Genomic DNA, 14,402 nt, shown 5'->3' on the forward strand with positions numbered 1-14,402 from the left:
ATAATCACTGTGACTTTCAAAATAAAAGCGCTAAAACGCTGGAATTCACGTTTGTAGCCCATTGTAACCCACTGTTTCATTTCTGTGCAGTTGGCACGCATCATTCTGACCAGTGTTTCATAAAGTCGGATTATATGAGCTTAGCTATTTGTGTTTCAGTATCCATGTAATTCAATTTGACGTGGCATCAGTACTACATGGGCATTAAAATAACGTGGCCGTTCACCTTCACCTCCAGGTCAATTCTGTGGAAGACTTCAGACACCTCTTACTTTTAGAGGCTCTGCTCTATCAGAATATGAGTATTTCCATTTTGTAATACTTTATACTTCTACCTCACTACATTTTGGAAGCGAATACTGTACTTTGTACTCAATTACATTTATTTGACATTAGATATGCGTTACTTCGCAGATTAAGATTATTACTAAAATAAAACAACCAATAGATTACTATGTCTTATTATAAATGAATCTACCTGGCAATAATAGCCTAAATAAGCCACGCCTTTATCAGATGCAACATAAGTTATGTTTAGTGCATCATATTGGGCCCTATTATCCAGTGATCTTGCCTTCCTAACATATATTATTCGTAAATAGGCATTCTACTCAATGTGGACTTGTAACTGCAGTACTTTCAGTATATATTGATGCTACTACTAAGTCATTGTACTTGAGAAAGATTTTGAATGCAAGATTGAAAATGTACTTTTATACTGTGGTATTATTACATTTATTTAAGCTCTGACTGAATGCATCCTCCACAGCTACCAGCCCCTTCAGAAGGACATTTTGCATTGATGCAGACTTTTATAATGTGAAAATAGGGGGAGCACTTCAAATATTTTTTAAAAAACTAGGGAGGGAGTTGTGTTTTTTTTTAAATTTTTTTTTTTATGGGGCTTAGGGAAGGGACATTTAACTTTAAATTGTCATATTTTGAATTTATTTTAAACACTTTCAAAGCCCCATGCCTGGAAGTGGGGTTGAATGCATGTTTTCTTTAAAACAATATTCAAAATAACAGAATTTCACAACTAGAAAATGTGAAAAATGGTTATTTGTAGTGCACGTTCCCCCAGTCACCCTGGGAGGCTCAAGCAAAAATATTTGCAGCTCTGCGGAGGGTCACACCCCAGCTACCCCCCTACTCTAATAAGTGATGTACAGTCCCTTAGGCGTCATTAAACACGGGCCCTTAATGGGGCAATCTGCGTTAAGGTATATTCATTTGAAATATTTTAGCGGAAGTAGTCTTTTCTCGCGCTGTGTACCTTGACAGAGGACAGCGTTGCTTTATGGTGTTTTTCTGGGAGGAGTGGGACAGCAGCCGTACAGGGACAGAAAACAGCAATAAGCAACGTCTAAAGGGGTCAAACCTGTCTGTGTTTGGACTGAAAGAGACAGACGAAGCTCCTCGGGAATACGGAGTACCTCTCCTCGACCATATTTTCGGTGACCGTGTCGGTTCTCACTTTTAATTACCGAGCAGTACATGGGACTCATGGAGAAAAGGAGAGCAGGCGGAGACGACGACATCAAAGGGGCTCCCGGGTCAGTAGATATAGCCATAGCACCGTTCAGACCGATATTTAAAACGCAGAAAATGAACAGCCGCTCAGAAAAGGAATGAGCTTTGTAACAAGCCGGTTTTGTTCAGTGTCGGGAGCCTCTTGGTTGTTATTTCAGGGGAAGAAAAGACGTGCCTATGCGCGTCTGGTCACTAAAAAAAAAACAACAGTAAAGGCCAGTATTTTGTGAGTCGTGCCCTCCCATGCCAAAGAAGAAATCGAGTTTCCAGAGCTCTAGTTTTGTAGCGTTTTCTTCAGATAGCCTCGGTAAATGCTGCACCTTTGTCTCCTTCTCTTTGTTACTCGACACAAGCAGGCACCAGCTGAGGCAACACTTCTCTCACTCCTGAGCCCTGTATGTTTTTTTCATGTGAAACTTTTCAACCTCTTTTTTCTAAGTGCTGAAAGTTGGAGAGGGAAACCCCCTTTTCTAGTGATCCTCCTCCTCCTCTCATCTCTCCCTCCACAATAAGAGGCACATTGCAGGTATGGAGGAGCAGGCCCGCATGATGTTGGGTCATATTGGACTAAGTGGACTGTCTCATGAGGATGTGGATAATCACACCCTCGGTCAGCCGCAGCAGGACATTGGGGACATCCTCCAGCAGATCATGGTCATCACAGATGAGAGTCTGGATGAGGCCCAGGCCAGGTAATAACAAGGTCTGATAGATGGCAGAACATGGTAAAGAGCTGGATTTGTGTCTGCACAGGGGGAATAATAGTAACAGCATCCCCTCAAGGATGCATGGTTTTACACACACGCTGTAACATGCGGTAATACACTCTAATAACACCTCCCACATACACAGCGCTGTTTGGCATTTTGTGCCATCTCCAGCTGTGCATCACCACCTTTCACCCCCACAGGCCTAATCCAGGACTGACTCTATGGCACTCCACAAACACAGGGCTTTAAATCATACAGTAACACACAGGGATGTGTAATAATCCAGTATTATTTCATGTCTCATCATGTAGGAGTCCCACAAACTACATAAAATTAGTTGTATGTATGAAGACATTGATTTCACTTTGATTATCGTATATCGGATTTTGCTTACATTATTATTATTGTTATTGTTATACGCACTAACAGTGGTTACTTACGTATTTTTGTGATTGTCTGTACTTTACTAGTTTTTATATTTCTGTCAACTTTGACTTTTATTCCATTTCTCCTATGTATTGTCTTTACTCACCACAAAAGAGGGAAGGAATTAGGAAGAGAGGAGGGGATGGGGGGATGAATGAAGGAATGGAAGGAACTGGATTTTCTTCAAATCCCATATGTTGTAAAAAAAAAACAACAAAACAAAAAAAAAAAATCCAAACAGTTTTTCTTCAAGTGTAATGTACACTCCATTTAAAGGTGGTGTGTGTTATGAAGAAATAAACCTCTCAATAAACTCTCAAATTTCTTACTGCCAAAATTTTTATAAATAGTATTTACTTTACTTTTATGTAATTTAATATCATAAAAATGTTTTTTTTATACTTAAGTACAATAAATATTAGACACTTTAAGGCTTTTACTCAAGTATTACTTTGAGGTACTTCATTTATTACAGCATAGTAATAGGGGGAAGTATCCTTATTAATACTGTGATAATTTCAATCTCATGTAATTTACAATACAATTAAGTCTATCACCGTAGATTACTCAAAATGGTATTGCAACACTTCTGGCTGTAACACTGTGGACATAAGTGTGATACATGTAGAATAAAACCAACTATTCTGTGAGACATCACGTTATTTGTTTAGTGTTTGAATACCCTTTTAACAGGAATACTCAACTTGCTTTGCCAGAAGCCAATTTTTGCAAAATGACAGGAGGCCAGGGACCATTTCATGAGCAAATATTAAAAGTATTTATCAGAATCAGAAAATCTCTATTGTCCGTCATGACAGAAAATTGCCTTGGATGTCGCTCATACAACAAACAACGCTATAAAAGACTAAGACTAGAAAGACACACAATTCCTAAAACCAGATGAGATAAACTACAGAGCAAAACACACACACACACACACACACACACACACACACACACACACACACACACAGGTCAGGTGTATGCAGGTGTATTTTGATGTATTTTATACACTCTGAGACCCTATTTATGCCCCAAGTGTGATAAAATTCCTTCACTTCATTTTCTAATGTATCCTTGAACATCAAATTTCAGGAAAGGAATTTACTAATGTAACAAAACGGCACAACACTGGTAGAGTGTCAATATTGAACTGCAGAAAACAGTATGACATTATAGTGCAATATTGATTATTTCTGCCATCCATATTGCACGTCGACTTCCATTTTAAGTTTTCAAAGTTTCTGCATGATTGTGCACTCAGCCTGTGCTCTTTTCTGTCTTCACCGAGTTGAGAAAGTCGAGGTGAATTAGACAACTATGTGCTCAGGCCTGTTTTCAGTCAAATGCTTCAACAGGTCTGGTTGCACACTCACTCATCTGAATCCAGTCTGTTCAGCACTGACTTGCAATGTGTCTCTGTGATCTATTGCCAGTGTCTGTAACCAAAAGAATATGAAGTCGAGCAAATAATGGTTTGTAATTCACAATCTCTGTCTCTCTGTCTGTCATTTTCCATAAAAGGAAACATGCTTTAAACTGCCACAGAATGAAGCCGGCCCTCTTCAGTGTCCTGTGTGAGGTCAAAGAAAGGACAGGTGAGTTGTCCATTTGCTTCATGGACTCTTATTTTTTCACAGCAGCCAGTAAAGAGAAAAGGCTTGCATACTGATAAGGATACGCATCTTTCAGTGCATCTGTGACTGTCGTTGAGGTTAATCCCACATTTCACGCACACATTTGAACTTCAGGCTACATTTTCATTATTTTAGGTCAAATTGAGGATAAAAGGAAGAGCGTATTTAAGGAGGAACAATTATGATGACACATCATAGAGATCGTAGACAGAAAGGTAGAAGCATATTCTATATTAGTCTACATTTTCCCGGCCCTCCCTTCATCTACTGCTACTTCTTATCAATGAACTTTCTTCACCTCTGGCTCTTGTAATCGGTTTGTGATGGCACTTTTCTAAAACTCATCCTCTGCTGGATGTTCTCCTCCAAAATCTAGGTTGTTAAAAGAATACATCACCCATGAAATGACATTTGCATATCTTTTAGTCATACTGTGTGACCTTGAATTTGTGAAGAAAACGTTTTTTCTCGCATTGCTGCATGTAAAAGGGTGAACAAATTGATTTTTGATTATTGGGTGCCACGTTTAGCAGATATACGAAAATGAAAATGCATTTGTTTGGGAAGTACTGAGCATACAACTGGATAAATGATAGATACTGCACAAGTTGTGTGAGAGTTGGCAACCACATGTTTTGATGTTGATGAGGGTGGTCCCCAGTCGATCAGTGAATCAATATGTTTGCTGATCTCCTTGGAGGCATGAGAGAAAAACAACATTTTCTTCACAAATTCAAAGCATCACTGCATGACTAACTGATAATTAAATGTTAATTTTGTGGGTGAAGTGTTCCTTAAACTGGAGGAATGTGTGCCAGCAGCATAAACTGAATAGTAGGAGGATGGTTGTTGCAAAGATTTTACACCTGAATATTAGATCCTGATACTCAGTCCCACCCCACTGATGCGGCACTGAATAAAAAATTACAGTCAAGGGCCCAATTTTGTGTTTTACCTGGAATATAATCATCTTTACTCGGCTTTTTTTCGGCTTTCCACACGCAAAGCAGACAGTAGTATGTGAGCTGCACAGCAACCCTTGTTATTACCTCATTTCATTCATTTAGCTTGAAAATGGGAACCCTGTGGTTGGCACTAGGAGGGATGCAGAGTTTCCAAGGCAACTAGTTGTCTCACCTACTCACCATTCATCTTTTTTTTTTTTTTTATGCACACCCAACGGCCTGAATTTACAAAGCCAGCTACAAAATTCCATTAGTCTGTCTGCTCAGCTCAGATGTATATTTCTCACAGCACAGCATCAGCCCTTTTTACAGAGATGGCGCTGTAGGGCCACAACACAGTCCCTCCTTTATGCTTTTTCCTTTGCATTTTCACACAGAACCAAACAATGGCTGCATAATGCTGCCCCGGTGTATGATCTTAGACAGCATAAACAAATGAGGCGTGACGTGTAACACAACAACGCCTGCCCCAACATACGCATCAATAGTGCGTTTGCAGACATTTTCTGCCGCTATTCTTCTTCGAGTTATTCTTCTTCGCTGCTTTTTAAATTACACACATAACACATCGTCAAAATGTCTCAACCGTCCCAGCCATGGTTACGTTCTGCCCGCTGTCACTTTTATACAGTGATCGATTCGGCACTAGCTGCAAGAAGAGAGAAGCAGGGTGTGCTTTAGGGCGTGGCTACCTTGTGATTGACATGTTTGGCATTCGTAGTGTCCTCGGTGACGGCCGAAATGCCAAACTCAAAGCTTCAAAAAGGAAGTCCACAAACCAACAGGTGAAGTCGCTATTGCCACGTCCACTTCTGCAGTCCGTAGTTTTGCCATAACTCACTCAAACAGAAGTAATTTGTGAATTTGTTAGGCATATTAGTTAGGAACTAATTTTACGTGAATGTGAATGATTATTTAATTAACCAAATAATTTAAGCAATAATTTGGTATGAATGGTCAAATGTGTTTTGAATGTTATTTGTATGTTAAAAAGGCAATAGACTTTTCTTTCCCTATACTTTCCACTAATGTGTTGTTGCTCATTCACTCTGATTTGACCAATTCTGTTATGCCCAATAACTGATGGAATTTTTTAGGGAAACACATTGCTCTGAAAAACATTTTATCTCTGTGGTTTTTAGGGCAGTCTGCATATGTAGGTTATTTTGAAAGCTTAGAAGATGTATCACTCTTCTCTCTCTTTTAATTTTAACCAAGCTTCTGCTTCTGCCTTTCTGTTGTCAGTGTCTCGTTCTCTTCCTCCGTCCTGAGTTAGAACCATTAAAAATAACTCCTCACATGACGGCCACAGTCCAAAATGCTGCTGTTTTATTCAATATCAACCTCCTGCAGAGCTGGAGAACCACTGTTTAGGAGGTGCATGCCTCTCGTATTATTATATGTGCTCCTGGCATCTTCTGCTGGCTGTATCTACCCTCATTTCTCTGTTATCCGATTCCCTCCTTCCCAACTCTTTCATCATGCTATTCCCAGTACAACTCTCTATTTTTATCATCACTTTTTTCTGGGAATTGTAGTGCACAAAATAGGACAGAGGCAAAGTAAAAAAAAAAAAACAGAACAAATGACAAGAGAGAGGGTGGGACAGATTGATGGATGAGTTGGAAGGAGAGGCAGTAATGGTTGTGTTTCATGGATTGGCAGACAGTTGATAATCTCCAGACCCCAGAGTCCTGTCAGTCTTCACTACTAACAGATACTCAGTGGGGGACAGTTTGCCACCCATGGCTTCAACTGAGCTCACAAAGCTGGATTTACTCACGAGGCGTCATGGACGGCAGCTCATCTCTTTATCCTGTGCACTGTGTGGGAGTGTGTTGTGTTTGTGCACTCAACAGAGTCACTGGCTGCCCCAAAATACGGACTAATTATTAAGTCATTAACTGTAATGGGACCCGGTCCTGTTCCACTGTAGTCGTCTTTTCCTTTCTCTCATCCACTGCCGTGCACTCGGTTGCCAGGTTATTACTAATGCGGTCTAATACAACAGGCCTATAATAAATCCTACCTTCATCAATGGTAAAATGTTCAGTTTTTGTTTAAACTGTTTAGGACAGGCGTTGATTCAACTAAATAGTCATTTTGTTGCTGTAGTTTGGTGCTGTTGTTCAAATATTTAGTATGATGTAAATTGGTTGGTCTTCAGAAACTCTTCCATGAGAAAAACCTCTCAGTACCCCCAATAAACTGAATATATACTTTACCGTAAATGCAATTAACTGACAGTTTACTCACATGTATGTTTCTTTGTTTCCATACCAAGAACTACTGAAATTTCTTGAGTCAAACAATACTCGCATTTGATCCTTTTTCCAGTCGTGGTCTTAAAATAGACCATATTTCTGTTGCTGCCGTATCCTGAGTAGCGAAAGATAAGTTTAACATCTGTGTGGTTAGCACAAGTTAACGTTGGAGCTTAGGCTAACATCCAACAGCAAGCTGTTAAATGGTCTAAACAAACTCACACTGAAACGGCTTGGTTCGGTAGTTAAATATGTTGATAACTATCATGTATTGTTAGCAGTGTGATACTGTCATATAGGCCTGTCACCGTGTGTTTGAGCAGACTCTCACCGACTGTCGTCAGTGCAGAGCTCACATTCCCACAGCAGCTACAATTCAAACAGTCTGTTGTGAAGTCATGGGGGTGTATTAAAAGAGTTGGCAGTTCAGATGCCACCAAAATATTCCTAAGTGTCTCTGTACTACACGCCACTCCATTCACTCTATCGGTATTGGTATCACTTTAAGGGTACCTGTATTGGTATAGGTATTGTAAAAAAAATGTAAATAGATGCTCAGCCCTAGATGTTGGATATGTAAGTGTAAAAGCAGGGAAAAGGGCACAAATGTGGAGTAGTACTTTTCTGTGAACTGGTAATCCTCTTTGTTTGTCCATGGTTTTAACAAACAGGTGGATGGTCTTTACAGTCTGTGATCTGTAGCCATGGAAGACACTCGCACAGGTTCACCTGACAGCCAGGCTGCATGACTCTGAAGGTTGTTGTCTTATATTGTAATCTGATTAATGTGGCACATTATGTGTTAGCTGCAGTATACTCATATTTGGATGTAAAAATGCATCTATAAGTTGCATATTAATGTACTGTTATATGGTTTGGGAAATCCCCAGTGTCCAATAGAAAATTGGAGGCCATCACTGACTGTTAGTGTGTGTGAGACGGCTGTTAGCCAGATGCGGAGGCTGTCACTGCCCTCCTTGCCGGATTATAAATGTGATCCCTAGAACTACCCTGTAATTGCCACCTCATTTGCATAACTGTGCAAATTAACGACCTCTCAAATGAGCTTTAATTTTTCATTGGGTCTTTAGTCGCTCCTTAAGAGCTGGCGTTAATTAACAGCTGTGTGTGTCTGTGTGCGTCGGCAAGGATGCATGTGTAAGTTTACCTGTTTTTCTTTGGGGCATGGGGATGCCAAGGAAAGCTGGCATCACTGCCATAGCAACAGCCACTGTTTTTATAGGTAAACCTCCGCCTGGCAGTTGGCGGATTCTTCATAATTTGTCTCTCTGCCCCTTCCTCTTCCTTTTTTCTTTCACTCCAAGTGCACAGACACCAATTGAGTTCCTCTCGGCCTCCAACAAACAGAGCTCTAAAAAGAAAATGAAAAGAAAAAAAGGGATCAAAATCAAAGAAATTACCAGGAAAAAACTGCTTAAAAATTCTAATAATTCAGGAAAATAATTTTACATATATAACTATGATTATCATAAATACAGTTCTCAGGACATTTTTTTCCCTTAGTTTTAAAAATATAATTTTCTAAATCTACAGATTTCTTGCAGTTTGTGGGGCATTTCTTGCCAAGTTGCTCCTTGCCTTTTTCCCATGTTTTTAAAAGGAATCAAACAAATTTGCTCATCGTTCAAATGTTTGAATTCACGTGAAAGGCATCTAAATGCACCACAAGAAAAGTGATATCTGTTCAGGTTTCAAAGGGTTAAACAATGGTTTCTCTAAAGATTTTTGAAACTGTACTGTTTGTGCTGTGTATTTGATTTTAAGTGGAAAACTTAACTCTTTTGAAGGCCTCTGTAATGTTTCGTTATCATTACCACCTTTAGGCCAGTAGCCGACTGTTGCTACACGTCTAGGAAGAGACAAGCCAAGTGTCTGGACATGAGATGAAAAACTAGGGCTTGTGTCTCTAGTGCTCTGCAGATTGATATTTTTATGGAAATGTTGTTTTCAACCTTGTGTTTGAGGACATTCTATTGATTGGACAATTCAGAAAAAAAGTGAGTCCGTGGCAAAATGAAAGAATCTGAATAAGGTGTTGAAAAAAAGGTTTCGGGCCTTGTATTGTGAGACAGTGCTCTCTGCTGGCTGTGAAGGGAAGTCTAGTTGTACTCAAGAACACAGACTTTGGAGTTGTGTGCAATTTGGTGTTGCACAATTGTTTTTCCCAAATTGTGCTGTAGACTGTGTGACAAATGTAAACACTTTGTGTGACAGAAAAGAAAAAATATTCAGTGCACACCACATGAAAAAAACAAACCCTGTTTTCTACGATTCTTTTATTTCTTATCACAAATTTGATTCACAGCATGTTTGTGCTTTAAATCATGATGCAGCATTTATTCAAAATTTTGAAAAACACTAAACAAGATGAGATAGAGCTTTATTCAGCCTGAGGGAAACTGCTGTGCAGCATTTATCATATAAAGTCAGCAAAGCAGCAAAGCAGAAAAGAAATGTGTTGTAAATATAAAACACAATATATAGCAAATATAAGATTAAATAAAAACTAAATAACAGTAAGGTGCAAAATAAAACAACGAGCTCACCATAAGGTTCAGAATATAAATAAAATAGCTGTGAATTATGTAAAAGTGATTAAAAAGGGATGACATGTAAAATATGTTATCTGCCATGAAATCTAGATTTGACCTGCTGAAGCGTCTCCTGGCAGAAAGAATTAAATGTTTGAAAGCAAAGTTTGACTGAATGCCGGCAGGTTGTGTGCCTAATGTCTACTGATGTCGTGTTGTTGTAACTTCGATGCGTGCAGTGTGCTGTGCATCCTGTTTTTCTAGTTCTGCATACTGTAGCTGAGCCAGAAACTCTGACTGATTATTTCAGTGTTACATAAGCAGGATAGGTAAAGTTATTATTCTGCTTTCTCTTTTACCTTTTTGCTCTTTTTACCCACTGATGTCTCTGTTCTTGAGTTTGTTCTGTTCTCGCTGCATCAAAGATGCTTCATATTTTAAACAAAGAAAGCACTGAACTCAGAATTTACTTAACTGAAGCAGTTTACAGTACCTCCTGGCAGTGAATCCTAAAATTAAATACTGCCAGGCAAAAACCCCTCAGAGCAAAACAAACAAACAGCAGGAGGTGAGTGTGGTAAAAAAAAAAAAAAAGAAGAAGAAGAAGAAAACGTTGTTTTTTTTGTCTATCCCCACAGCCCTAAGCATCCGAGGCGTCCAGGAAGAAGACGCTCCAGACCCTCAGATCTTGCGCCTGGACAACATGCTGTTAGCAGAGGGGGTTGCAGGTCCGGAGAGGGGCGGGGCCTCTGCAGCTGCAGCAGTGGTTGCTGCAGCAGCCGGAGGGTCGCCTGATGAGGGGGGTTTAGAGCACGGCGAGTACAAAGAAAAGCTCGCTCAGATCAGACGGATGTACCACTCTGAGCTGGAGAAATACCAACAGGTGTGATATTTTTAAAGGTTTTACAGTGATTTCATAACAGGGAGAGAAGTTCTGTACAAACTTCAGCACAACTACTGTGATAATAAAATAATGCTAATCATATAATAATAATAATAATAATAATAATAATAATAATGATAATAATCATCTTCATATCTGACCGACTCGTCCCTCCTCCCGTACAGGCGTGCAATGAATTCACCGACCATGTGATGAATCTGCTGAGGGAACAGTCCCGTACGCGGCCCATCTCCCCCAAAGAGATAGAGCGAATGGTTGGAATCATTCACCGCAAGTTCAACACTATCCAGATGCAGTTAAAGCAGAGCACATGTGAAGCCGTCATGATCCTACGCTCCAGGTTCCTGGACGCCAGGTGGGGTTTGCATTTGTTTGTTTTCCGGCTTCCTCTTAACTTTAATCATCCAGTGTGTGAAAACGTACGTATAACATGAACGAGAGTTTTTGAATATGGTCAAGTGTTGTCTTTGTCTGTCAGGCGGAAACGAAGAAACTTCAGCAAGCAGGCGGCCGAGATTTTGAACACATATTTTTACTCCCATCTGGCAAACCCCTACCCCAGTGAGGAGGCAAAAGAGGACCTGGCCAGAAAGTGCTCCATCACTGTTTCTCAGGTCAGGATGTGAAACGCGCACTGGGAGAAAAAGAGATTGTATACACATACTAGACATGGTTTCCTGAAGCCTGCTGGATTTCCAGACTTGCTTTAAACTTAGTATTTACGTCTCTAACTCTCTCAGGTGGCCAACTGGTTTGGAAACAAGAGGATTCGGTATAAAAGAAACGTTGCAAAGTTGCAGGAGGAAGCTAACCGGTATGCTGTGAAGACAGCTGTTGATGCCGCCTGCGTGTCTTTACAGGCGAGCCAAGCCAGCTCTCCAGCCACACCAAACTCAGGTACACAACACACATTCCTCCTTTTGTCAACATAATTCCTGTTTGATCATTTGTAATCTTAGCCATGAGAATGCTGAGGATGAAATAAGTTCAAAGAAAGTACTGTGAATCCGCTAATGGCGAGCAGTAGTAGTTTGCTTCCCACATTTTGCACAGTGACAAACGGTGAAAAAAAATCAAATTAGGGGCCCTGAAAGTGGAGGAAAAGCATTACACTCAATGAAGAATGTTTTCATAAGATTTTAAATTTAGTTGAGCACATAACAGAAGTAAAATATAAAATCACGTTTCCTGCACGTCCTTAAAAAGTCTTAAAAAGTATTTAATTCATTTGTCTAAAACTAAGGCCTTTATTGGCATTAAAATGTCGTAAATGAACCTTACAAAAGTCATAAAAATGCTAAGACATAGCAGGTAGGATATTGTTAATAATTCTTCTCTGATGTTGCATGGTAAAATTTCAAACTATTTGGTAATATCTATTTTTAAAAAGAATGCCTCTTGCACTAATGTCACGCAGATCAGGATAGAAAAATAAAAGTTTTAATTTTTTTTTTAACATTTGAAGATCGACCAACCAAGAAATCTGGTCTTTAAAGTTGTTTTTAATTTGATAAGCATTTGATATGCTATTTTGTGTACCTTTATATTGTGTGTTTTGTATGTCGTGCAGTTTTGAGTTTGATGTTGCATTGTCTGTATTATGCCTTCTTCTTTGCATCACTTTATATCATGTGCAATAGTGGCTGCTATGTCTTGTCTATATTTAGTTTATATTTTTATAGTTATTGCGTTGTTTTTTCTCTTACCCGCCACAGGGATGCAGATGCAAACTAGCTTTAAGCTATTATGTGTTACAGTGAATCAAATGCTACATGGTCCCTTTTAAAGAAATAAACCAATAAAATTTAACTTCACCAAAATGTTTATGCTTTACGTTACAATAAACATTTATTAGTTAATGTTTTTATTTTCCTTTAATTTTTGTGGCATTAAAAGTGTCTTAAAAGTCTTAAATTTACTTTGCTTTAAGTTGCAGGAGTTGTGTAAAATATGATAATGAATTGATGACATGACTGTGAGCTTTAGTCCTCATTAAACTGTTTCCATATCGAGTCAGTCTGCCTCCAAACTCAGGTGTATACTGCAGTATGAACACGGGGTTCATTTAAAGGTGACCTATTACGCTCATTTTCAGGTTCATACTTGTATTTTAGACTTTCTTATAGAACATGATGACATACTTTAATGTTCAAAAACACGCAATTTTCCTCAAACTGTCGACAACGGAACACCTGTATTCACCTTCTGTCCGCTCATACGTGCCTAAAAACCGTCCAGGTTGGACGCAGTATTTTGTTTACAGTTTTCAAATGTGTGTATGCCAACAGGAGGATACCCGGCCCCGTGTTTCACCCCTGACGGGAGGTTATGAGGACCTTCCCCAGAGGAGTTTCCAGTTTCCACGTGAGTGGCTGTGGTCACACATTGTTGCTATAGTTACACACTCTCCAACTGAGTAGTCATGGCAACAGCCTTTCCCTGTTTGCACATGATATGGTCTGATATGTTTTGTAAACCCTGTTGATGTAGTTTCTTAACATATACTGGACTACATCACCGACTGAACCTGGACCCGAGGTCGATGTTCAGGATTACACGAAGCTAAGATGTAATTCTTCCTCTCTGAACATCTGTTTGTTGCAGAGTGATGATGACTGGCGGGACAGCGGTGATTCCTTTTCCCATCTCTCTCCCACCCAGAGCAGCAAGGAGCAAGCACAACATCACCTTCAGCTGATGCTCCACCTTCCCTCCCCGTCCTGTCCCAGTACAACCCAGACTGTAGGCCGACCTCCAGCTGAGCCACAGAATATTACCAAAACTCTGCAACTTTTCCTTTGTTTTGCTTTGTGATACTGATCCTTTTTTAACACCTCTGAGTTTTTTAACCCCTCCACTTCATGAATGTGTTGACAAATATTTTTGTTTTATTCTTTTTACTATTACTTACGCCAACTTTCTTTGATTTTTTTTAAAAATAATAAATAAACGAATGAGGAAAATGACCTTTTTTTAGTGTACTGCTTCACCCTCAGTGAGTCACGCACTGTTTGAAGGTTTAGTATGTGTCCTTGAACCAAATGTAGATCCATCATTTCATTTCAAAGAATTAAAATGAAAAAAAAAAAGAACAAAAAGCATGTGCTCATTTTAAGATTTGAACTACAATTTTATTTTATATTTCTTTTCAGTTTTTTGGGATAAAAGTTGTCATAGAGAAAATGCATTGAAAGAGTATAAAAACATCAACATGGAAGAAATGACCACAAATGAATGACAAACTTGACACTTGTCAAATTTGTCATTACTCAATCCATTAAAATATTCTTTTTACTGCATTTTGTTGTTCTGCAATCAGTACAGTCAATTAAGGTCCAATAATCAGTGTTTTGTTTGTCAGTAGTGATAAACTGATGATTAATGATAGAGACTGCTCTTTTCAGTGATTTC

General features: G+C 39.2%; 1 protein-coding gene across 1 annotated transcript; it reads left to right on the top strand.

The window, feature by feature from the left end:
• Positions 1–1,284: 1,284 nt before the first annotated feature.
• LOC121942243 (pre-B-cell leukemia transcription factor 1-like) lies at positions 1,285–13,957 on the top strand. The gene is made up of 8 exons (XM_042485389.2): positions 1,285–2,225; positions 4,194–4,267; positions 10,726–10,970; positions 11,156–11,346; positions 11,470–11,605; positions 11,732–11,888; positions 13,280–13,355; positions 13,596–13,957. The coding sequence occupies exons 1-7, from the start codon at positions 2,062–2,064 to the stop codon at positions 13,321–13,323; spliced, it is 1,011 nt and encodes a 336-aa protein (XP_042341323.1). The 5' UTR covers positions 1,285–2,061; the 3' UTR covers positions 13,324–13,355; positions 13,596–13,957.
• Positions 13,958–14,402: the final 445 nt, after the last annotated feature.

Source organism: Plectropomus leopardus, chromosome 3, assembly GCF_026936395.1.
Source record: "Plectropomus leopardus strain MGB_pleo_1.0 chromosome 3, ASM2693639v1, whole genome shotgun sequence".
In the NCBI taxonomy this organism is placed as follows: domain Eukaryota; kingdom Metazoa; phylum Chordata; class Actinopteri; order Perciformes; family Serranidae; genus Plectropomus; species Plectropomus leopardus.

Coding starts and splice junctions, on each gene's coding strand:
- LOC121942243 (XM_042485389.2), top strand. CDS start 2,062: ATGGAGGAGCAGGCCCGCATGATGTTGGGTCATATTGGACTAAGTGGA. Junction 11,347..11,469: donor TCCAGGTTCCTGGACGCCAG/GTGGGGTTTGCA, acceptor TTTGTCTGTCAG/GCGGAAACGAAGAAACTTCA. Junction 11,606..11,731: donor GCTCCATCACTGTTTCTCAG/GTCAGGATGTGA, acceptor TAACTCTCTCAG/GTGGCCAACTGGTTTGGAAA.